The following is a 24,263-nucleotide window of genomic DNA, read 5'->3' as shown; positions in this document are numbered from 1 at the left end:
GAGAATTCATGATCAGCTGAACCAAGTGGTGGTGCCCTGCCTCAGAAGAAGACCAAAGGTAACTTACTGAGAAGTCTCTTTTGGGAGTGAGCTTCTTGGGGAAATGATCAAAGGCATAGGGTTTGGTGCAGACCGGATATCGATTCCGATGAATCTTGTAAAAAAGGTGTGCTGACTTGTCAAGCCGATAATCACAGATATACACATCTTGTTCCTTTATTCCTTTGGGTCTCCCTGTAAATTCAAACACTGTTACAGAAACTGATTTCCCAGGCTCAGAAATGAGAAATGGCTCAGCTGCTAAGAGTACATGCTGCTCTTACAGAGGACCAGAGTTTGGTTCCCAGTACCCAGGTGAGAGGACTCGTAGTTGTCTGTAAGTCCAGCTGCAGGGGATATGACACCCTCCCACTTTGGCTCCCAAACACACCAGTATTCGCACATAAATACCTACACTTAGCCACATTATTAAAGATAAAATAGACCCAGGCCCAAGAGTGGTGGTGCATATCTTTAATTTTAGGAGGCAGGAAGATCTTTGAGTTCAAGGTCAAAGAGGCCTGGTCTATATAGAGAAGCCCTGTCTCAAAAAAAAAAAAAAAAAAAAAGATCTGAAACAAGGATAAGTAATTGGATTTTCCTTTGTTTCCAAAATCAACCCAGTGGATAAGATCTATCTCAGAGAGAAATGACAGAGCCATTAGGAGGAGACACTGTAGTGATTAGCATTCTGTGGTTGTAAAGAAGACAGTAGAGTTTAAAGTATTGGTACCCAAAGGAGTTGGAGCATAGCTGTGCAAAGCAGTAACAGGCTGTAAAGAGCCCAGAAACTAGATTGAATGTGGCAGGGGTTTTTGAGCAAACCCTGAGGGACAGAATGGTTAATGGGGATGGCATGACACAGAGCATCCTAAGGACGAGGCAGCACACGGCAAAGTGGAGACTTCCTTTTAAATTGGAGAGGTGCAAGCAGTTTGTCAGTATGGAACAGAATATTTATTACTGTAATAAAGTTTTTTGCTATGATACTGAAATAAAGATACATATAGCTAAACTCTGGCTAACCATGGCAACAAACACACATCAAGCTAGCTATAAATTAGAGCTTCTGTAGATTATTTGATCTTTGTAAAACTGAGAAAAACCTGGTTTCAAATTAAGGAAACTTAGGCTTGGTTAGGCTTGGTCAAGTATTTAGGTAGTGACATGAGATGGACTTGGATTTTAAAATTCTGGGCCTGAGTGTTGGCCTGCTGACCTGAGTTCAAGCCCTTAAGCTTACATGAAGAGAAAAGGTGGCGGTGATGCTGTGACTACATAAGTACTGTAAAAGGGACACTAAGCCTGTGTTTACACACTAAAATGCCTTTATTAGTTGTCTATGGTGGTGCACAGAAACCTTAATCTCAGTATTACAGAGTCAGCGGTAGCTAGATCTGACTCTGGAGTTCAAGGTCAGTCTAGTCTACATAGTCAATTCCAGGCCAGGTTAGCACAGTAAGATCCTGTTTCAAAATGAATAAATAAGTAAATATACCGTGGTTTATTCAAACAAACAAACAAACAAACAAACAAACAAAACTCAAGAGGGGGCAGGGATGGTGACACACCCTTTAATCCTAGCATCTGGGAGGCTGAGGCAGAATTAAGACCAGCCTGGTCTATAGCCAGGGCTATAGAGAGAAATTCTATCTTGAAAATCCAAAAGAAGACTGGTTCTTTCTGATGTCTCATAGCTAGTGTTAGTATTAAGAGAATCCTTTTCAGTACTTTTAGATTTATCTTTTTTAATGTCTATGATGTTTTGTCTACATATATGTAAGTGTACCATGTATATGCCTGGTACCCAGGTGAAGCCAGCAGTAAGGTTTGGATTCCCTACAACTGGAGTTATAAATGGTTCTGAGCTGCCATGTGGGTGCTGGAAACTGAACTTGGGTCCTCTGCAAGATTAATGCTCTTAAATGTTGAGCCGTCTCTCCAGTTCTCCAGTGGCAAAGTTACCTCCTAACAAGCCTCCATCATTTATTTACCTTTACAGTATGTATAAAGGTCCAACACACAGCAGGTCCCAACTACGGCCTCCAAGGGAATGATCTCATAGAGGGGCACCCGGAACAGCTCGTTGTGATAGAACCGACGGGATGGAGAGTGATGAGTCTCATGTGGGCGGAAATAATGGTGACCAAAGGCAAACCGTTCTTCTCTTTAAAAAAAAAATAGGGATAATGAGAAAGGCAAGGTTCTTAAGTCTACCAGCAACTCTACCTCAGTGCACGCTCTGCTGGAGGGAGGAGAGGAACCAGCACTTACTTTTCATTCTTCCAGAGCTTCTCGATTCTAAAGATGTCAAGTTTATCTCGGTTAATGTGAGATAAGAGTCTGTAGGACTGACGGACTGGGTGGCCATCAGGCGTGCGCCGACTGTCCCTCATCAGGTACACACAATCACCTAGAAAGGCACGAAACAAAGGAGAACATCAATGCTGACCTCTGGATGGATTCCATAAGGAATCCTTCTATCCAATCCAGGATCTAAATCGATACGAGGAGGGTAGGCAGACAGTTCAGCAATTAAATGAGCAAGAACCTAGGTTCAATCTCTATCTAGTATTACAAAAGAAATCAAGAGAAAATAAAGCCAGCATTGTGACAACTATTTTCTTTCTTCTTTTTTGGTTTTTCAAGACAGGGTTTCTGTGTGTAGCCCTGGCTGGCCTCTAACTCAGAGATCCGCCTGCCTCTGCCTCCTAAGTGCTGGGATCAAAGGACAACTATTTTTAATTCTACACTGAGAATTATAGATGATCTCTTTATTTTTTTGTACTTTCTGTGTCTTTTAACTAGGTTTATCAGTATATATATATTTTTTATCTTGCCTTTGAGACAGGTCTTACTATGTAGCTATGGCTGGCCTGGAACTCACTAAGTAGACCAGGCTAACCTCAAATTCAGAGATCTACCCTTCTCTGCCTCCAGATGGGATTAATGATATTGTGCCACTATACCTGGCCAACTAGGTTTAACGCTACTATAAGGACTTTGGGTACAGCTCAGTTCTAGGTTACTCGACCTACATACTTGAAGCTTTGGATCAATCAGCATCCCAGCAAACAGAAAGTAAGTAACAGGAAACTAGTGTAAGTCAGGCAGAGGAGCTGATGCCTCTCATTCCAGAACTTGGGAGGTTGGGGCAGGAGGACACCTGGGAGTTTGAGGCCTGGCCTGAGCTAAAGTCTGAAATACCAAAACCCAGTAATAACAAGATACAACCAACAACAATAACACCTTCTCCCTCCTCCCAAACGAAAGCTATCAAATCAAAGGAAGGGACTCATAAGGCCCAACCATTACTGAAGAGCTACTGACAATGGTTGCTAGAAGTGGGGTAGAGTCATGTGCTCAGGGTTATAGCCTACAGTAACCTTCCCTTGCCGAAGTAAACAACAGATCCTTCCACAAGCCCAGGCAGGCAATCCTAAGCATGCAAAGTGCACACACGCACGCGCGCGCGCGCGCACACACACACACACAAGCACGCACACGAAATGGGGGGGGGTGGGGGGACGGGATGCGGGAGGAGTTTGAGCCCTTTTCCTTACCCTGACGAAGCAGCAAGTCATCTCGGAGTAAACAGATGAAGTAGACACAGCCGGGCTGGGCATAGTGGGGCCTAGGGATCATGGGTACCTCCTGATAAGAGCAGAAAGTCAATGGGGAAAGTATTACATTTGGCCTAATGATCTCAATCCAAGAGAGGAAAAGAATTAAAATTTCCGATCCAATACTTTAAAAAGTCATTTTTTATACCATACATGTATAAAAAAGATGGAAACCTCTAGTCTTTAAATGCAGAGAAATTAAAGTAGATGACAAGGCTGACAAGTCCAGTGTCTGAGACGATGCTCTATGATGCATTAGTTCTGAGACTGTTGTGAAATCTCAGCAGCATCTGAAAATGTGTGCAATGGGGACTTCTCATGACAGTTTTGTCTGGAGCCCACCTGGAACAGGTGTGTACTGTTCAAGGCCAGGGAAGCCAAACTCTAAAGTGCATCCCTCACAGTAAATTTTCCAGTGTAATATGACAACATCACTATGGTTAAGAAATGCTGCCTAAGACAGGTTTCTGAGTTTGAGGCCAGCCTGGTCTACAGAGTGTGCTTCAGGACAGCCAGGGCTACACAGAGAAACCCTGTCTCGAAAAACCAAAAAAAGGATGGGTACTGGTGGCGCACACCTTTAATCCCAGCACTCGGGAGGCAGAGGCAGGCAGATTTCTGAGTTTGAGGCCAGCCTGGTCTACAGAGTAAGTTCCAGAATAGCCAGGGCCACACAGAGAAACCCTGTTTTGAAAAAACAACAACAACAAAAAAAAACCAAAAAAAAAAAAAACCAAAAAAGAAAACAAAACAAAATGAACAAACAAACAAAAAAACCCCCCAAAAACAAACAAAACCTCCCCCCACCAAAACAAAAAAAAGAAATGTTGCCTAAATCCTTTATGTTATGGGGGTGACTTAATCAAGATCATACATACACACTTACTGTTTCTGTACATGCATGTGTGTGAGGGCACTTGCTTGGCATGGCACACGCGTGGAGTCAGAGGACAATAGCAGTTCTCTCTTTCTACCTTGTGGATCTGGGATTGGACTCAAGTTGAGAGGCTTAGTAGCAAGAGCTTTTAACCACAGAGCCAATCTAGCAGCCTAAGATCATATACACAAATACAGCAGGACCTCGCTAAGAACCCACCCAACTTGGTCAAGTCACTGACTCTTACTTCAGTAAGTAAGACTGAGGGCAAAGGTTGTTGTTTTTTCTTTTCTTTTTCTTTTCTCTTCTTCCTTCCTTTCAAAGATTTATTTATTTATTATATGTAAGTACACTGTAGCTGTCTTCAGATACACTAGAAGAGGGTGTCAGATCTCATTAAAGATAGTTGTGAGCCACCATGTAGATGCTGGGATTTGAACTCAGGACCTTTGGAAGAGCAGTCAGTGCTCTTAACCGCTGAGCCATCTCTCTAGCCCACAAGGGTTGTTTTCAACAAAACACTACCTGATAGAAATGGCACTTAGAACTCTATCTCTACCACTGAGAGGTTAAGGAAAGAAGATGGTGAATTTGGAGCTAGTCTGGGCTACACTGTGAGCTTCTACTTCAAAAATAGAATAAAACAAAATGAATCTCAATTTTATATAGTAACCACCTCCACCTTCTACCCCTCCACCCTCCAGATGGTTTCTCTGTGTAGTAGGCCCTGCTATCTTGGAACTAGCTCTGAAGACCAGGCTAGCCTTCACCTCAGGGATCAGCCTGCCTGTCTTCAGAGTGCTGAGATTAAGGTATGTGCCACTACTGCCTGGCTCTATACAGTACTATTTCTTTCATGGATCTGAAGTATTTTATTTCTTAACTATGGTTCAGCTTACCCTGTCCACAGGCCGAGGGTCACACTGCTCACAAAGGTAGTGCTCCACATCCGTGTTCACACCCATGCAGTCGCAGTGCTGCCACACCTATGAGACAGGCACACTTGACAAGGCACTTACACTTAGACAAGTCCTGAGAACTAATAATACTGGTGATATCAATAAAGCAGCAGACAGGGCAAGGTAAAAGAGGAATTATACCAGAAGGTTATGACTGAATTAGAAATAAATGAGAAAAATAAGAGGAAAACACAATGTTTGAATATAATTATAAAAATCAATTTTAATATATAGATCTGGACAAACAAAATGGGAGGTGAGGAGGAAAAATGAAGATGAATATACTACTAAATTATCACTTGTGATGTAACACTATTTATGCTGCAGCCACTGGGACTGTCTTTATTCCCGTAAAGATTGCCTCTTGGGTTTACTTGGCGTTATCCTCTCAATAACCAGACATACTGTTCACAGCTCCATTATCATACCAAACAACAAGCGTACAGGAATGGAGGACACTACACACTGAGTTCAGGCCGAGTCTTGCAGTAGGAGCCCTCTGTGGACAAACTTATATGCACTGAACCTGCCTGCTTCCATGCGTTACACCGTGTGCCACTTCATGACTTCAAGGGAAAGCACAAGGTCAAATGCTACCCTTCTATGTGCAGCTTTTGTGAGAAACGTAGTTAAAGTGGGCAGAAGGAAGAGGAAAGGAAGTTGTTGCAAATGGAAGATAAAGGAGGAGGAAGGCAGTATGGTGAACAGTAGAGGACAAACAGACGCTGGCCTAAGCCCCTGCGCCGCGCCCTGGCACTCACCATGCACTTGTCACACTGGATCATGAGGCCTTCATCTTTATAGAGGCCGCAGATGCAGCGGATAACATCATCATCCTTCTCGTGCCCGCTCTCCTTCTCGGAGACTGAGGTCTCGCTGCTGTCGGCCTCACTGGCCGTTTCTCCCACAATCTCATCGATCTGAGCCGAAGCTTCATGCCGGGCGCTGTAATAGGCCTTTCGTAAGCGGCAAACATCTCTCCCAATTGGGGATTTACGCCCATAGTACTTCTGAAGAAAACAAAAGAAATCATTTTTGCTTTTCTCCTTTTGGTTTAAAAATAAACCTGCAGAGGCAGCATGATTTTCTTTATTATTCCATTTTGGCTAACAAATTGAACTATAATGAATTAAAATTAGAATTTATATGTTTCGTTTTTCTCTATTGCTTTGTTATTGATATTCTGTCAAGAGCCTTACTATCCCATAAGATCAAATACACAGTGATCATTAAATTTTAATTAATGTTGCAAGCATAATGTGTTGTAGAAATTTTCCATTTACCTTTGTCTTGCAAATGCTTGGAGCACATAGTAAATGTCTGTGGGAGCTGGGTTAACAGAAACTATGCTGTAATTCAAGATCGCCACTCAGTAATCTCTTACCTCTTTAAGACCCTTTCTTATTCTGTCTTTCAGCCTCTCTTTACACCAGAGCATTTCCTTTCCTGGTTACTACACAGTAATACTCTAGGCTTGTTTTTGGAGGCAGGGTCTTCTTATACAGTCTGGTATGGGCTAAAACTTGACCTTACCTTCTTGCTTCAGGCTTAAGTGATTTCAGGAATGACTCACTAAGCTTGGCTTCATATATACTTATTTTCATGAACAAAGCAATGCCAGACACACAATACATTGGTAAAATATTTACATAATATAAAAGTTCAGGGCAAAATTAGGGGTTTACAAAGATTATACTGTTTCTGAGAAATGACTCAATCATCCACTGCAGAATGTTTTGTGCTGGTGCATGGACTGAGATTAAAGATGTGTGACTCTACATCCGGCCTTACCTGGTAATTTCATACATGTTTTGAGATAACTTACGTCATCATGCTTGTACAATACTGAGTACTTTTACTGACTGAACGAATTTTTGATTAAAAAATTATTATTGCCATGTGGGCATATACATGCCATGGCATGCATACAGAGGTCAGATAATGACCTAGCAGAGTAAAATCCCCTCTTCCAACATTATTACACTGTGAGCTCTGGGAATAAATTCAGGTTGCTAGAATTGCATAGTAAGAACTTTTACCTGAAGAGCTATCTTGCTAACCGAGAAACCACCTGCCACTCGTCCAAGATGGGTTCAATGGAAGGAACTCTATGTAGACCAGGCTGCCTTTGAACTCATCCTATCTACATCTGTCTCCCAAGTGCTGAAATTAAAGATATATACCACTATACTTGGTCAGAATAATTTTATTTATTTATTTATTTATTTATTTATTTATTTTTGGTTTTTTGAGATAGGGTTTCTCTGTGTAGCTCTGGCTGTCCTGGAACTCACTCTGTAGACCAGGCTGGCCTCAAACTCAGAAATTCGCCTGTCTCTGCCTCCCAAGTGCTGAGATTAAAGGCGTGTACCACCATGCCTGACTTTTTTTCCCCCCAGAATATTTTTGATTATATACACTGATAGAAAAAATAAAATTACTGTCAGGCTGATGAGATGGCTCACCAAGTAAAGGTACTTGCTGCTAATTCTGACAACCTGACTTTGACCCTAGGGACCCATAAGCCAGGAGGACAGAACTTAGGCCTTCACATGCATGTTATGACATGTATATATATATATATACATACAACATTGCTACGGATGTGCTCTAATTTAGCTTTGAATTAATCCAGCCCCCAAAATCGGGAATCTGTGTGTCTAAACACCAAAGGTCCTTGTCTCCAATTGGTTTATCATCAATCAATAAAGAGCCAATGGCCAATGGTTGGGCAGGTAGACTGAGGCAGGACCTTTGGATTTGTGTGGCCTAGGAACTAGAAGTGAGGAAGGTCAATTGCTATGACTGGGGGAGAAGGAGGAGCTGCAGGAGCCAACCAGCCATGTGAGAATTCTGGTAAGTAGTCACTGGCCACTTCTGTGACTGGGCCTAAGGTAGCAGGGGAAGGTTCAGGAGTCTCAGAAATACCGGAGGGGAGCATTTGCATTTGCTGGCCGAAGGTTTAAGAGTGCCCAGCATTTGAGGTAGTCACAGTAAGTCAAATTTAATTGATGTGTGGTTGTGTGTGTGTGTGCGTGTGTGTGTTTCATTCTCGAATCCAGAGGGCTCTGGCAGGTGGCTGGGAGTGTGACCCGCTGGGAGCACAAAGTGGTGTAGCTAAACTCAACACTACACAACGTACACAATTAAACCAAATAAACAAATGTAGTAATGAAAAGAAAATTACTGCCTTTCCCAAGAGTAGATAAAATAAATCTCATCCGAGCAGATTTCTTACATTTGTATATTAAGTGAGTAAATACCTCAGCATTCCGAAAGACCTTAAGCATGTCAGCATCGAAAGCCTCCACTGTTTTGTAATACCCAATGAGGATCTGCTTCTCTATGGTGCTGAGATCCAGGGGGTCAGAGATCTTCTCATAATAGTCAGCATTTCTGGAACACAGAGCAAGCCGTTAGTTGGTGCACTGGCTTCTTTTCTGAGCTCTACAAGGCTGTCAGAAAAGTACACGTACTTTTTCTTTGGGGGAAGATTCAAAAGTGGAGCTGCAAGGGTTTGCTGGGAAGAATCTGCAGAAGAACACAAGGTTTAGTACACGTGTTTAAAAGACAAGGGGGAACCTCAGTCTCAATGTCTGTCTGTCTGTCTCTCTCCCTCTCTCTCTCTCTTGCTATCACTTGAGATGGAGGGTGTGCTCTGTAGTTTAGCTGCTCTACAGCACATGGTGAAAAGGGTACCTGGACTTACTGTCTACCAGCACAGCTTGCTTGCATTCTTTTATTAAACTTTTATTTTTCTTGGCTAACCGTGATGGTCCCTGCCTGTAATCCCAGAACTCCAGAGGCTGACGATGTTGACAGTTTGGCTGGCTTACACTGTTTCAAAGAAGAAAAAAAAAATCCTTTTTTAAAGGGGTGCTGGGGATAGAACTGAGAGCCTGTACATGCAGTGGGCGGCTCCAGCCTATGAACACCCTCTCTTTTCTTTGTGGAGATACTAATTATTTTTATGTAAATGAGTGTTTGCCTAGCTTCATGTCCGCACATATATGCGGTGCTCCACATGTGTGATGCAATGCCATGTGGGTGCTGGGAATTGAACCTGAGTCTTGTCAAAGACAGCCAGTGTTCTGCACCATTCAGTCACCTCCCCAGCAGCACAGTGTACTTGAAAAATAACATTTTATGTGTATGGGTGTTTTAGCTGTATGTACGTTTGTGTACCACACGTGTGCATGGTGCCTCTAGAGACCAGAGAGGACCAGATAACTGAATGCCAATCACTGGCAGCTGTGAGCCATCATACAGGCTGGGGATTCAACCTGTATTCTCTATAGGAACACACAGTACTCTTAATAATACTAAGCCATTGTTCTAGATCCTAAAGGTCTTTGAACTAAAAAAACTAGAAAACTCCACACTGAAACTTGGAGTGGGGAAAAGTAACTATTCTGAGGCTTGACAGTCAAAAACCTAACCCCCAATAACAAACAATAATTTAAAAATTGAGGATTATGACGGATATAGTGCATATTTAAAATATAACACAGTGATAGTAAATAAAAATAGTTTCTCATGAAGAATGTGAGCTGTAACTATTGAAATAGCTAGGGTATTTAGGGAACATTCTTGCTTCTGCTCATATGCCTGCTAGCTTTAAAGGACTATGCAAGCAAAGAGAAATTTGAGTTTCTCATTCTTGTACTAATCCTGTTATAGGGTGACAAATCTTCTTTAATTTGTATGTACTGGTGTTTTGCTTTCATATTTATCTGTGTGAGGTTGCAGATCCCATGCAACTGGAATTACAGACAGTGCTATGTGGGTGGTGGGAATTGAACCTGGTTCCTCTGAAGAACAGACAGTGAGTGCTCTTAACCAATGAGCCATCTCTCCAGCATTTCTTTATTTTAAATATTTATTTGTTTTGATGGGCATGAAAGTGCACCACCTACGTGCACTGGGATGATAAATCTTTTTACAACAAAAAGATTTCCACATCCACAGCCTCTCATAATTGTTTGTAATTGATATTTCTGTTGGTGTGGATTTGACTGAATTCCAAATAAGAAGTAATTTAGTAAATATTTTCTAGAATTTAATTTTTTTCATTCAGTTATGTTGATACACATAGCATTCAGTGAGGGACTTTTCTCATTTGCGATCTCATTTCTGATGGTGTCCTGTGCAGTGACGGAAAGCAGTGACCTGAGAGTAGCTCCCTCCATGTGAGTCAGACCAACTGGGCGTGGGAGAAAGGGAAGCTCCACCTTCCAGAGACACACTGAGACCCTGTCACTATGCAGCCTTGGCTGGCCTGGGGAATGCTTTGACAGCAGGCTGACCTCAAACCCACAAAGGTCCACTGGCCTCTGCCTCCTAAATGCTGGGACTAAAGAACCACAATGGGCAACCCCACCCCCCCATTGTTAGTTGTTTCTGAGACAGGGCTTCTCTGTGAAGCCTGCTTTTCCTGGAACTCTTGAACTTTGTCCACCTGCTCTGTCTCCTAAGTGTGGGGATCAAAGGGGTGACAAAACTTACACCTAAAGTAACATTTTTTTTTAAAGATTTGCCATCTCTCCGTCCATTTTATTTTTTGATGTTGTAAGGACTGCTCAGGGTCTTGCCAGTGAGGCTTGCCTCCAGCTTGGCTCCCTCCTTATTATATTCTTGGGGTTAAGGAAGGAATGTAAATAAATAAAACAATTTTAAAAAAGAAAAAGAAAACTACAAAAAGCCAACAAAATATAAAAGATGAAGAGTAGACAAAATCTAACTAACCAAAGCAAATTCTCAAAACGTGGGCAATAAGTAAGACAGATAAACCAAAGTCAATCCTAAGAAGCTACAATTATGGGGCTGGAAAGATGGCTCAGTAGTTATGAGCACTGGCAGCTCCTGCAGACAACCAGGCCTCCAGTTCCAGGACATTACACACCCTCTTCCAGCCTACAGGAGCACCAGGCAAGCATGTAGTGTAGACAACCCCCACCCCCCACATAAATAAAAATTAATTTGAAAAAGCTACAAACATAACAAAATGTTTCACCCAGTTTCATAGTTTATGTCTCTTTTTAAAATTTTATTTCCTTTTATGTGTCTAGGTGTTTTGCCTCCATGTGTATCTGTGTACCACATGTGTGCTTGATGTTTCTGAAAGTTAAAGGAGGACATCAGAGTCCCTGGAAATGAAGTTACAGACAGTTGTAAACTGCTTTGTGAATGTTGGGAAATCAAACCCAGGGTCCTTATTATTTAGTAAAAACAAAACATTTATTTCGTATGCATGTATGTGTGCCAACCTATGAATGCAGTGGTGCATGCATGGTCAGGAAGAGGCAAACTCTAGTTGTCAGGCTTGGTGGCAAGCACCATTATCCACTGAGCTATTATGTAAACCCAAAAATCTTTCATTTTTAAACACACCTAATTTTCTGATCAGAAAGTTACTTATACCACTAAAATATTTAGCCCTAATTTATAGTTGCTTGTTCATTCATGACTGTGCTCAAAAGACATGTCTTGTAAAAGGAAAGGTAGGGGCTAGAGAGATGGTTCAACAGCTAAGAGCACAGGGGGTTCCAGACCATCTGGGTTCAATCCCCAGCACCCACATGGTAGCTTTAACTGTCTGCAGCTCCAGTTCCAGGGGATCTGACATCCTCACACAGACATACATGTGGGCAAAACACTAATGCATATAAAATAAAAAAAAAAATCTTAAAATAAAAAGGAAAGGTTTTTTAATTTTATTTTACATGATTTTTTTCTAAAAAATTAAAATTTATTATCATTTAATTATCTCTATCTATCTATCTATCTATCTATCTATCTATCTATCTATCTATGGATGTTTAGCCTGAATACATATTTGTGCATTTCTTAGAGCCCTGTGTTTTTCCACCCGCTGTGCACTGTCGTGTCTGTGTGAGCCTGTCAGATCCCCTGGAACTGCATGTGGGCACTGGGCACTGGAAGTGGATTCTCTGGAAGAACAGCCAGTGCGCTTAACTGCTCAGCCTTTTCTACAGCTCTTCTTTCTTGAACTGGTTTTACCAAGGGTTGTGAGGAGCCATGTGGGTGTTGGGAACCGAACCCGAGTCTCTGGAAGAGCAGCCAGTGCTCACAATCACTGAGCTATGTGTCTGCGTATGATGGCTCACATCCTCCAGAAAGTAGTTTTAGGAGACTTGATATTACTTGAGTCCACAGGCACCTGTACTCAGGTATATATACCAACATGCAGACACATATAGCTACAATGGTGGCTGGAATGATGACTTAGCTGTTAAGAGCAGCATTTGTTGCTCTTACAGAGGACTGTGGTTGGATTTCCAGCACCCATATGGCGGTTCACAATCATCATTAACTCGACTTCCAGGAGATCTAATGCCCTGTTTTAATTTTCTCAGGTACGCCTGGCAATCTATTCTTAGAACTCACAAAAAAGCAGAAGAAACAGACTTTACCAAGTCATCTCTTCATCCCTTCATGGTCCATGAAGATACACGTGCCATGTCTTGTACACAATTAACAAGATTAATGTGCCGGGAGTGGCAGCATATTAACCCTAGCACTCAGGAGGCAGAGGCAGCAGGTATCTGAGAGGTGGCTCATGGGCTTACGGTTAGGAGTGCTGGCTGCTCTGTTTTGTTTTGGAGACAGGGTCTCACTATGTAGTTCCAACTGGCCTGTACCTTTCTTTATGTGGCTCATGCTCATAACAACTCTCCTAGTGCTGGGAAAGGCATATGCTACTACACTTGTAATTTTAAAACTGTAGTATTATCTCATCCATGGAAATTACTATCCTTTAGCTAAAAAGTTACTTAAAAATATATTACTTAATTATAAATGATAAACTCAAATTGATATGTTCAAGACTAGAGGTTATTTGCTCTATAATTCTTTATCTCTGTCGACAGGTAGAATGAGGGGCAGGAAGTTGAGCAGTTAAGATAACTTGACTGAATTAAGAGAAGATTGAGTTCGGCCGGATGAGGTGGTGTACACCTTTAATCCCAGCACTCAGGAGGCAGAAGAAGGCGGATTTCTGAGTTTGAGGCCAGCCTGGTCTGCAGAGTGGGTTCCAGGACAGCCAGGGCTACACAGAGAAACCCTGTCTCGAAGAACAAAAACAAAAACAAAAAACAAAAGAGAAGACTGAGTTCAATTCCTACTACCCATGTTAGCCTGTTCACTCTGGCTCCAGGTGATCTGGTGCCCTCTTCTGACCTCCATGAGCACTGCATCCACATAGACAAACACCCTCCCTCCCAACACACAATTGTTTTAGAGAAATAGAAGAGGGGATGAAGAGACTCAACAGTTGGGAGAACTAGCTGGTCTTCCAAGACCAGCACACACAGGGCAGCTCACAAGCATCTATAAATCCAGTTTCAGGGGATCTGATGTCCTTTTCTCTCTTCTGTCGCAGGCAAACCCTCCCCACACATAAAACAAACAATAACCTAAAATTAATTTAGAGACAAATGTTGAGTCCATCTCCTAACTTTATCCTCCCACGATGCTGCTTGTTCGTGGGTTCTTGCTCTTGGGGAAGAGTGACATGCGTACCTCTGTAGGAGATGATGCCATCACAGATCTCTTTGAAGATCTGTGCTAGGCGCGCTGCCCGAGCCACTTCCAGGTTTTCCTCTGCAGCTGCCAAGCGTCTTGTTCGAACAGATCTAGCTGTCTGCAGGGCAGAGAACTGGGTCATGAAGACATCTGTAAGGAGAAGGTGAAAAGCAATTCTAGGAAATGAAGATTTTGATATATCCTTTTCTTTTCCAGTTGACTCCTGCGGTTTTTTTTTTTTTTCCTTTTTCCTTGAGGATATTAAGTAGAATTAGTGGGCAGATAGTTGCTTCTCTCCCCCTAGAGAAAATCCAGAAAACACTGTGTTTCTGTAAATGCTACACAGTGCAGTAGCTGTATATGTGCAGTTCAAAGTGAGCCTGACCCACCTCAGCCCTCCTTGCAAATACACTGTTTTTTCTTTAACAGTCACTCAGCAGTTAAGAGTGTGTACTGCTCTTGGTGAGGACTTGAGTTTCCCATATCAGGTGGGTCACAACCACCTCTAACTCCAGCTTCACGGTATGTAATGTCTTCCTTTAGATTTATACACTTAAATGTAAACATTTGTAGATGAGTTCATGAGTAAGACAGCACTCTTGCTTATGGTCTTGCACTGCTGCTAAATATATTATCAAAATGAATGTGAGCAGGATGATGGTTGGAGAGAGAGAGAGAGAGAGAGAGAGAGAGAGAGAGAGAGAGAGAGAGAAAGAGAGAGAGAGAGAGAGAGAGAGGAGAGAGAGTGTGTTAATTCATTTAAGGACAGGCCTAGCACTATATAACTTTGGCTGTGTTCTGCTTCAGTTTTCTGAATACTGGGATTATAAGAATGTGCCATCACATGAGGCTGAAATAATGCTTTTTACATTCACCTATTTAGTGTAGAAGCAAGCAATCACAGGGAATTGGTTAGTAATTTGGAACTCCTTTTGTTGCATACACACACACCGTCTTCTAAAAAGCAGTAGCCTGAGACACTTGTTTTTTTGTTTTTGTTTTCCTGGCTGTCCTGGAACTCACTCTGTAGACCAGGCTGGCCTTGAACTCAGAAATCCACCTGCCTCTGCCTCCCAAATGCTGGGATTAAAGGCATGCGACACCACTGCCCAGCTAGCTTGAGACACTTAACTGCTCATATTAACTCTTGCACACCCCTCTCTGAATAACTCAGCTAGCACCTTGTAAGGTAGGACCCCTACTGGCATAAACACCCACTCTTTGAACAATGGAATAAGTTTGTCTTTCCATTAAAAAACATCTAACTTAAATTTTTAAAAATTGTACTCCATTTATGAGTAAGCAGGCTGAGCTGGCCTAAACTAGTTTTGAATGCACGCACAGTTAATACAAAATGTATTCTTAAAGTGAATTTTTGGGGGGAAATCCCTATTTACCATATTATGCCTATGCACAATGGAAGGCGTGCAGGATTAAAATAAGATGTATTACAGGAAGGGGCATATGATAAAAAAATGGTTATATACTTTGATCTGTCTGCTAAAATATGTCCTCAAACTCTGATGCTCACAGCCAAACTCTTGTATCTCATGATATCTAAGAAGGAGGTCCACAGCTGACTGAGCACCTGAGCACGTTCTACTTGAGAAGCCTGATGGCACGCTTGATAGTAATCTCACCTATTTTATCATTTGCTTTGAGTAAGCTGCTACTTTTGAAAATCCACGTGAGCCTTTAATTCTTTGAGTAAGAAGTCAAGAATATGGCAACACCGTATGTGTATATTAGATCTTATCTGTTTGGTTTGTAACTTCAAAGAGATTCTAACTACCAAATTGCTGAAAGGATTTAAAATTCTGGGAAAATCCAATTTTCTCTGGGCTGGAGAGACTGCTAAATAGGCAAATATGCTTGGTGCAGAGACTAATGCCCTGAGTTGGAACCACAGGACCCATGCGATCGAAAGAGAACAGCCTCCTGTAAGCTGTCCTCCAGCCTCCACATTCACCCTGTGCCAAATCTCCAAGTGTCACGTCCCTCTTCTCTAAATAACAACAACATTTTACCAAAAGGCAAGCAAGTTAGCATACCTATATTCCAGCATTATGGAGGCCTGGAAGGAGGAATGAGTGTTTTAGGCCATCCTGAGCTATACAGCAAGTTCAACAATAGCTTGATATATATATGTGTGTGTGTGTGTGTGTGTATGTATATATATATATAAAAACACCCCTTTCATTAAGTCCAAAACAAGAACCAAAATACTTTATGGGGCTGGAGAGATGGTTCAGCAGTCAGGAGCACTGACTGCTCTTCCAGAGGTCCCGAGTTCAATTCCCAGCAACTACATGGTGGCTCACAACCATCTGTAATGGGATCTGATGCCTTCAGCTGCAGTGTACTCACATACATAAAATATATAAATCTTAAAAAAAAAAAAAGAAGAGGATGAGGGTTGGGGAGGATGAGTAGTTTATTCATGTGAGACAAAGGCTCAGTCTGCGGCTCAGGGTAGTTTCAAACTGCCTGTCTTATTCTCTCAGTGCTCAGATAAGTTTCATTAAGTCATTTGATTTGCCTGGCTCTTTTTTTTTTTTCTTTTTTAAACAGTGTAGTATTTCATTAGCTACCTCAGGCTAGCCTCCAATGCACTGTAAAGCCAATGGTGACTTTAGAGAGTGCCATTATGTCTAGCTTCTCTCTTTCCTCCTTTTTTTTTTTTTTTGGGGTTTTTCGAGACAGGGTTTCTCTGTATAGCCCTGGCTGTCCTGGAACTCACTCTGTAGAACAGGCTGGCCTAGAACTCAGAGATCCACCTGCCTCTGCCTCCCGAGTGCTGGGATTAAAGGCGTGCGCCACCACGCCCGGCTTTCTCTCTTTCCTTCTTATTTTACTTATTTTTTTAAATACTCATATATATCTAATTCTGTTTATTTGTGTATGCGTATCTATGCCTACATGCTGTGCCCATGAAGGGCAGGAAGAGGGTACTGGACCCCCTGGGACTGTAGTTCCAGAAGGCTGTAAGCTGCTATAGCAATGATGGGAATGGACCTTCGGTCCTCTGGAGGAACAGCCAGTGCTTTTACCACTGTCTCTCCAGCCTTCATGGATACATTTCAGTATCTTCTGGGAAGATAAGGAATAGAAGATTCAAATTTTATTCTAAATTGTGACTATTTCCTTCCTTCATACCTTTACTCATTTTATCTTTCTTATTCCTCTCTTTATTGGAATAAGACAGGATCTGTGTGGACACTCTGGGGCATGGAACTGGCCTTGAGCTCTAGGTCTTCCTGTTTCCCCTCTGAGCGCTATCATCACAGGCAGGCATTACCACAGCCTGTACTAAACACCTCATTTGGACCATTTCATGATCCAGGTTTAGTTACAACTTTAATCTGAGCACTTCTGAGACAGAGGCAAGTGGATTGTTGTTGAGTTCAAGGCTAGACCAGTCTACACCCTGAATTCCTAGAATAGCCAGGGCTAAACAGAGAATTCCTGTCTCAAAAAACAAAACAAAGTAAGACAAAACAAAACAACAACAGCCTGGTCTATACAGTGAGTACCAGAGTTACACAGTAAGACCCAGCCTCAAAGGCACACAAAGACAGACAGACAGACAGACACAGAGAGAGGGACAGATAGACAGAGAGAGACAGACAGATCATTATCTCATCTGTTCTGGATACTATCGCAAACAATGAAAGCTGTTTATTCTAACAGTCACTTAAAAAGTAATCTAGATGCTTCTATATATACAGTACTCATTTGAATATGGGAGAAAAGTATTTGAATTTATAGTTATGGTGTTTTTTTTTTCCTCCCCATAATGCATTTGGCATCATTTGATCTGGTCCACACAAATAAAAGGAGTCTTAGTCTTCACATGTGAGTGGCACACGTGCCCTGACACTTGCACACACATTAAAAAAAAACCAGGGGAGCTACAACAGGATATCATCATGCAGTCTTTCCAGTCAGGCAATGGTGGTGAAGATTTTAATCCCAGCACTTGTGAAGCAGAAGTAGGTAGGTATCTGTGAGTCCCAGGCCAGCCTGGTCTACAGAGTTCCCAGGCCAGCCAAGGCTACACAGTGAAACCCTGTCTCCTAAGACAAAACAACAACAAATATCAAGCTTCCCCCTGCTTTACCAGACTTAATGTTCCCGTCGTCCCGACAGAGGCCGTTCCAGCGGGTGTACAGCGATGCTGAGTGGATGTCACGGGTGTGCTTCACCTCCTCCTGCTTCTGATGGATCTTTTCCCAGTTTCGCACCAAGAACACATGGTGCTTTAGCACGAAGTTCCTGAAGGAAACGAGGACAGTGATCCTTACCAATCCCTAAGACTTTATTCCATGTCTACACTCCTAACTGCTGCCAAGAGGTATCGTAGGTGGGCTCAACAGTGAATAGGGCAGACAGTTGCAGAACTGGGTCATCTCAGCAGTCAGGAGGGTAACAGAGAAGGTTCAGACTTGAAAGCCTGCCTGGGCTACAGAGTGAGACTTGTAAAAGGCCAAACACCATTTTCCTATATTATCTACAAACATCTGGCAAGAAGAGCAGAGATTTATGGAATGTTTATACAAATCTAAATCTTGTAACCTAGTTGGGCATTGGTGGTGCACGCCTTTAGTCCCAGCACTCGGGAGGCAGAGGCAGGCAGATTTCTGAGTTTGAGGCCAGCCTGGTCTACAAAGTGAGATCCAGGACAGCCAGGGCTACACAGAGAAACCCTGTCTCGAAAAACAAAAAAACAAAACAAAAAAAAAATCTTGTAACCTTCTAGTCTCAGGCTTCCAAGTCCTGAGAATAAATAAGTATACCAGAACATGCAGCTATTTGTACATATTGTGTGGTTTTAAAAAATATTTATTTATTCATAAATTTATTTTGAGACACAGTCTCACTATACCTCTGACTGACCTTGGGACTTTCTATTTATACCAGGCAGGTCTGGAATTCACAGATATCTGCCAGTCTCTGGCTCCCAAGTGCCAGGACCTATTTTTATTTATTTCTTTGAGTTTTTCATCTGCATGTACATATGTGTAACACATATATGCAGTGCTCATGGAGGTCAGAAGAGGGCCTTGGAACTTTTGGAACTAGGTTAAGACAATTGTTAGTTACTGCGTGCATACTCTAACCACTGAAGAACTATCTCTGTTGCCTCTTCAATGCTTTCACTGGTTTTTTTTTTTTTTCAAGACAGGGTTTCTCTGTGTAGCCCTGGCTGTCCTGGAACTCACTTTGTAGACCAGGCTGGCCTTGAACTCGAACTCAGAAATCTGCCTGCCTCTGCCTCCTGAGTGGTGAGATTAAAGGCGTGTGCCACCATGCCCGGCCTGCTTTCACTGTTTTTTAATGAAGTATATGCACGCGCGCGTACACACACACACACACACACACACACACACACACACACACACACACACACACACACACCATGCCCGGCCTGCTTTCACTGTTTTTTAATGAAGTATTAAGTATTACCTCTCTCTGTTGGACATTGGCTTCATCTGTAACTGTGGAGTCAATCTTGTTGGGGTGTTGATGTTTTCACTGGGCTCTTCAGAGGGATGGCCTTTCTAAAAATTCATGTGGGGGGAGAACACAGGGAGAAAAAGGAGAATCTATCAGACATCATCTCTGAAGTTATAAAGGTAGGGTTAAGACAAAAGTCTGTGGTGACTCTTGTTCCAGTGTCTGAAGGGGGCTGAGAGCAGCCTTTAGGGAAGCCGTGAGGTCTTGGTTTACCCTTTTCTTCAGCTTGTGCTTGGACTTCCGCTTCTCTTTCGCCCGTGCAGACTTTCTATGCGTGCTTGAAGACTGGCTACCTTTATGGCTAGGGAGTCCGTTCATCCGTTGACTCTTGCCTCCAATGATTCCTCGACACTTCTCAAAACCACATTTACAAAGTTGCTGTAAACAAAGAGGATTTTTTTAATCTTGTACATTTCTCATCACAAGTTCCAATTGTCTGAGCAGTTAGACCCCCAAAGTTAAGCCTGAGTTAAGACATTAACTGCAAACATGCAAGTAATTAACTGAAGTCTATTCTGGTGGCTTACGTCTCAGCACTTGGTAGATGAAGGCAGGAAGATCTGGAGTTCACCTTACAACAGAGGCTATCAGAGAAAAGCCTGCCTCAAATAAACCAAACCGAAAGAAGAGGAGGCTGAGAGGACAGGGAGGGCGGAACTGACTCTAACAGTGAAGTGATGACACAGGCCTATGAACTCAGCACTCTAGAAGCAAGTCAGGATACCTAAGGTTTCTGTTACAAACTAATTAGCCAACTGATCAAACCGATCAAAACCAATCAATATGAAACCAGCCTGGTTTATATAGCAAGTTCTATAGCAAGACCCTCTCTCGAAAACTGAAACCAAAAAATGAAAAGACTAAACTTAAGCGTAGTGACACAAAAGGACATGACTGAAGAATGACAGCAGGGTGCAGTGGTTTTCAGCACTCTGAGACGGTGAGACCCACATATTAAAAGAGCGAAGAGCAGACTTTCTCAGTATGGCTCTCAAGGGCTCCCTCTTGAATTTTAATCCTTACCTGTTTTTCTACATTGAAGGAATGAAAGTTGTAATCATAGGTAAGCTCTGTCCCAGCTGGCATATCCTTAAGTGCATACAGTCCAATACGGTACACTCCATTAACAGACCTATTTAGAATATAAAGAACAGAATTAAAAGTTGGGATTTCTCATCACAAGATAAGCAAGATAACAGGTGTCTTATCATAGCATGATAGGTAAACAGCCCACCATCACACCTCAGCCTTGCTTTTTCCTTTTATTTCCTGTCCTTTTTTTTGTTTGTTTGTTTTTTCGAGACAGGGTTTCTCTGTGTAGCTCTGGCTGTCCTGGAACTCACTCTGTAGACCAGGCTGGCCTCGAACTCAGAAATTTGCCTACCTCTGCCTCCCAAGTGCTGGGATTAAAGGCATGTGCCACCACTGCCTGACTTTCCTGTCCTTTTTTAAGAGAATCAACTGCCATCAAGCCTTTAATTCCAGCACTCAGGAGCAGAGAAGCAGACAGATCTTTGTGAGTTCAGCCAGGGCCTTGTACAGAATCCCTGCCCCAAGTCCCTTCCAAAGACAAGTCTCACTGTGCAGCGCTGGCTGGCCTAAAACAGAGAGACCAGTCAGTTTCTGTCTTGAGGGCCACCCCAGCTTATTATCATTATTTGGCATGGTCTCACGTAGCAGCTTATGTTGACCCAAAGTCAAGAAATAGCGAAGGATGACCTTGAACCCTTGATCTTCCTGCTTCCACCTCCTGGGTACTAAGATGACTGGCCCATGTTATCACACAGGATTTATTTGGTATTGGTGACTGAACAGAGCCAGGCTTCTGTACATGTTAGCTAACCCTCTTATAGCTGATCTGTATCTCTAGTCCCTTGTCTTTTTACAGAGCCTCAAATTCATAGTGAAGCACCCTCCTGCTTTAACCTGCCCAGTGGTGGGATTATAAACATGCATCACTATGTTTGCCCTTCCAGAGAGCACCCTCCTTCCCTCATAACACCCCCACTCCTATTCCAAACAGGATCTTGTTTGTAGTCCTAGTTTCCTTGAATTCTTTAGGTAGACTAGAGTGGCCTCACCATCACAGATACCTGCCTTTCTTTGCCTCTTGAGTGCTAGGATAAAAGGTAAATGCCACCATGGTCACTGGTGCTCAGCTTTCACATGTGTAGTAGGGGTTAAATGTAGGCTCTGACTGGAAGCACTTTACAGACACCTCCCGTCTGCTGAGTTAGCCACTCCCCACCCCCCACCTAGTAACTTGGTTTATTGGGAATCTGGAACTTGCACATCTTGCTTCAGGCTTGTAAGTACTGAGATTACAGGTGTATACTAGCAGACCATCATCTTGCATTCTTCAAATCTGAACTTAAAATTTTGTTGTTGTTGTTTTGTTTTGTTTTTTGCTTTTTAAGTGTATCTGTATAAATGGATGCTATGTTTGTACAAGTGCCTGTGGAGGCTAGCAAAGGTGTTCCTTGGAACTGGACTTACAGACTATTATAAACTACCATGTAGGTGGCTCTGAAAGAGTAGCAAGTATTCTTCCTTACCCTTTTTAAAAAACATGATTTATTTTTATTTTGTGTGAGTAGGTGTTTTGCTTGCATGTATGTCTGTGTGAAGGTGCTGGATCCCTTGGAATTGGAGCTACAGATAGTTGTGAGTTGCCATGGGGGTGCTGAGAAATGAACTAAGGTCTCTGGAAGAGTATCTAGACTACTGAGCCCCCTACTAGTATTCTTTGATGACCAGAACTACCTCTGTTTGCAGGGGTTTGCTGGATAGTTTTATGCTAACTAGACAGAAGCTAAAGTCTTTTAAGAAGAGGGAGCCTCAATTAAGAAAATGCCTCAAGGGGGAGTGGGTGGGTAGGGGATTAGGGGGGTGGGTATGGGGGACCTTTGGGATAGCATTGAAAATGTAAATGAGGAAAATACCTAAAAAAAAAAAAAAAAAAGAAAAGAAAGAAAGAAAGAAAATGCCTCCTGGAGGCTGGCGAGATGGCTCAGCGGTTAAGAGCACTGACTGCTCTTCCGAAGGTCCTGAGTTCAAATCCCAGCAACCACATGGTGGCTCACAACCATCCGTAATGAGATCTGACACCCTCTTCTGGTGCATCTGAAGACAGCTACAGTGTACTAATGAATAATAATAAATAAATCTTTAAAAAAAAGAAAAGAAAAGAAGAGAAAAGAAAAGAAAAGAAAAGAAAAGAAAAGAAAATGCCTCCCTAAGATCAGGCTGTGGGCAAGCCTGCAGGGCACTTTTTAATTAGTAACTATGGGGAGGACCCAACTCATTGTGGGTGGTGCTACCCCTGGACTAGTAGTCCTGGGTTCTATAAAAACAGCAGGCTGAGCTTTTTTCTAGAGAAAAGCTTGGGGAGTAAGCAGTGCCCTCCATGGCCTCTGCATCAGCTCCTGCCTCTAGGTTCCTGCCCTGCACACTTTTCTGCCCTCACTGCTTTTGATGATGACCTGCCACATGTAGCTGTGAGAGGAATAAACCCTTTCCTCCCCACAGTGCTTCTGGTTATGGTGCTTCACCACAACAATAGTAATCTTCACTGAGAGAAGGCCTGAGATCAAACTTAGGGTCTTCTTAGTGTATTTGAGGAAGTTAGATTAGAAATTAATCTATCCCACCCTTGAGTACTTGAGACAGTCTTACTACATAGGCCAGTCTGGGCTCAAAATCATGGTGATCCTTCTGCCCTGTCTGATTATAGACAGGCTTTAGACATTTCTTTTTGAGGTTATCCGTACCTATTCTATGTACCTACCCTACATCCAAGAAAACATGCTGTGCATCTTTCTGGAAACTTGCTGTTACATGTGGATTAGGACAGAACAAAGTTGGAAAACCATCTTTATTGAATAGCAGCTCGTCATGAAGCACATGACAGTATTAAACTGTCTGGAATCTATGTACTCAGTCTCTATTCCAAGCACTGTCTTACCTGGGAGTCTTTTATAAGATTTGAAATTTCCTGTCCCTAGAGGTGTTGCAGACATGGCTGCCGTGTCACATGTGAGTCAGTAGGTGGCAGAGAGAAGAGAGGCTATGTCTGCCCAGTATTCTGACCTGTGAACATCTGAATGATTAGTAGCCTAATTCCCTGAAAAAAGTGAGCCAGAGACCACTACCAGTACAGAGCCAGGGAGCTAGCCTGAGACTCCCCCACCAGGCAGACCTGAAAGGGCCCCCAGGACAAGCAAGCTGGAGACTAGAAGAGCTCTGCCTGGGACCAGAGGCCCCAGGTGTGAGTGAGCCCAAGACAGACAGCCACTTGGGCAGGCAAGGAGAGGACTGTATCTCAGATGAGCCCGATGGGGCTAGCCTGAGACGAACCCGTCTTGTGCCACACTGGTCTGGGGGTACAGACCATGCTTGAGATGTCCCCTGCCTGGTGCCATAATGCATGAGCAGGGCCTTGCATGTCTGAGACCACTTCTGTGATGGACCCAGACAGAGAACTCAGGAGCCTTTAAGAGGAGCAAGTGAATGGTTGAGAAATGGAAGAGAAAGAGAAATAAGGATGTAGTCACAACTAAGAGAGGCAGAACTGGACACTTACAGGTAGTGAGGAGCAGCCTTGCATGAGTAGCCAGTGATGCCACCTGAGACCATGGTTGGGACCTGGCCTTTGCTGTCATCAAAGGGCACATCTGGGAGCAGTGGTCTGTTGACACAGAAAGC

At 42.8% G+C, this 24,263-nt stretch overlaps 1 protein-coding gene and 1 non-coding gene across 6 annotated transcripts in view; one reads left to right on the top strand and one right to left on the bottom strand.

Annotated features, from left to right (window-relative positions):
• Ash1l (ASH1 like histone lysine methyltransferase) overlaps window positions 1-24,263 on the bottom strand; it is a 128,962-nt gene that overhangs the window by 6,696 nt on the left and 98,003 nt on the right. For all 5 annotated transcript variants that reach the window (XM_006501142.3, XM_006501141.3, XM_030252468.1 and 2 more), the window contains 13 exons: window positions 20,583-20,691; window positions 19,773-19,937; window positions 19,509-19,603; window positions 18,163-18,317; window positions 14,040-14,192; window positions 8,975-9,029; window positions 8,762-8,894; window positions 6,260-6,508; window positions 5,439-5,525; window positions 3,603-3,693; window positions 2,314-2,452; window positions 2,034-2,206; window positions 68-234 (listed from right to left, as the gene is read on the bottom strand). In XM_006501142.3, coding sequence (XP_006501205.1) covers window positions 68-234; window positions 2,034-2,206; window positions 2,314-2,452; window positions 3,603-3,693; window positions 5,439-5,525; window positions 6,260-6,508; window positions 8,762-8,894; window positions 8,975-9,029; window positions 14,040-14,192; window positions 18,163-18,317; window positions 19,509-19,603; window positions 19,773-19,937; window positions 20,583-20,691 — 1,771 coding nt within the window. The remainder of the gene's footprint in view (window positions 1-67; window positions 235-2,033; window positions 2,207-2,313; window positions 2,453-3,602; window positions 3,694-5,438; window positions 5,526-6,259; window positions 6,509-8,761; window positions 8,895-8,974; window positions 9,030-14,039; window positions 14,193-18,162; window positions 18,318-19,508; window positions 19,604-19,772; window positions 19,938-20,582; window positions 20,692-24,263) is intronic.
• On the top strand, window positions 23,553-23,682 carry Gm24403. The gene has a single exon (XR_003954799.1). It is a non-coding gene; the product is annotated as a small nucleolar RNA SNORA17 (small nucleolar RNA).

Source organism: Mus musculus, chromosome 3 (genome assembly GCF_000001635.26).
Source record: "Mus musculus strain C57BL/6J chromosome 3, GRCm38.p6 C57BL/6J".
Lineage (NCBI taxonomy): Eukaryota > Metazoa > Chordata > Mammalia > Rodentia > Muridae > Mus > Mus musculus.
Note: the sequence above shows the minus strand (reverse complement) of the source record. Positions and strands in the feature narration are given on the sequence as shown.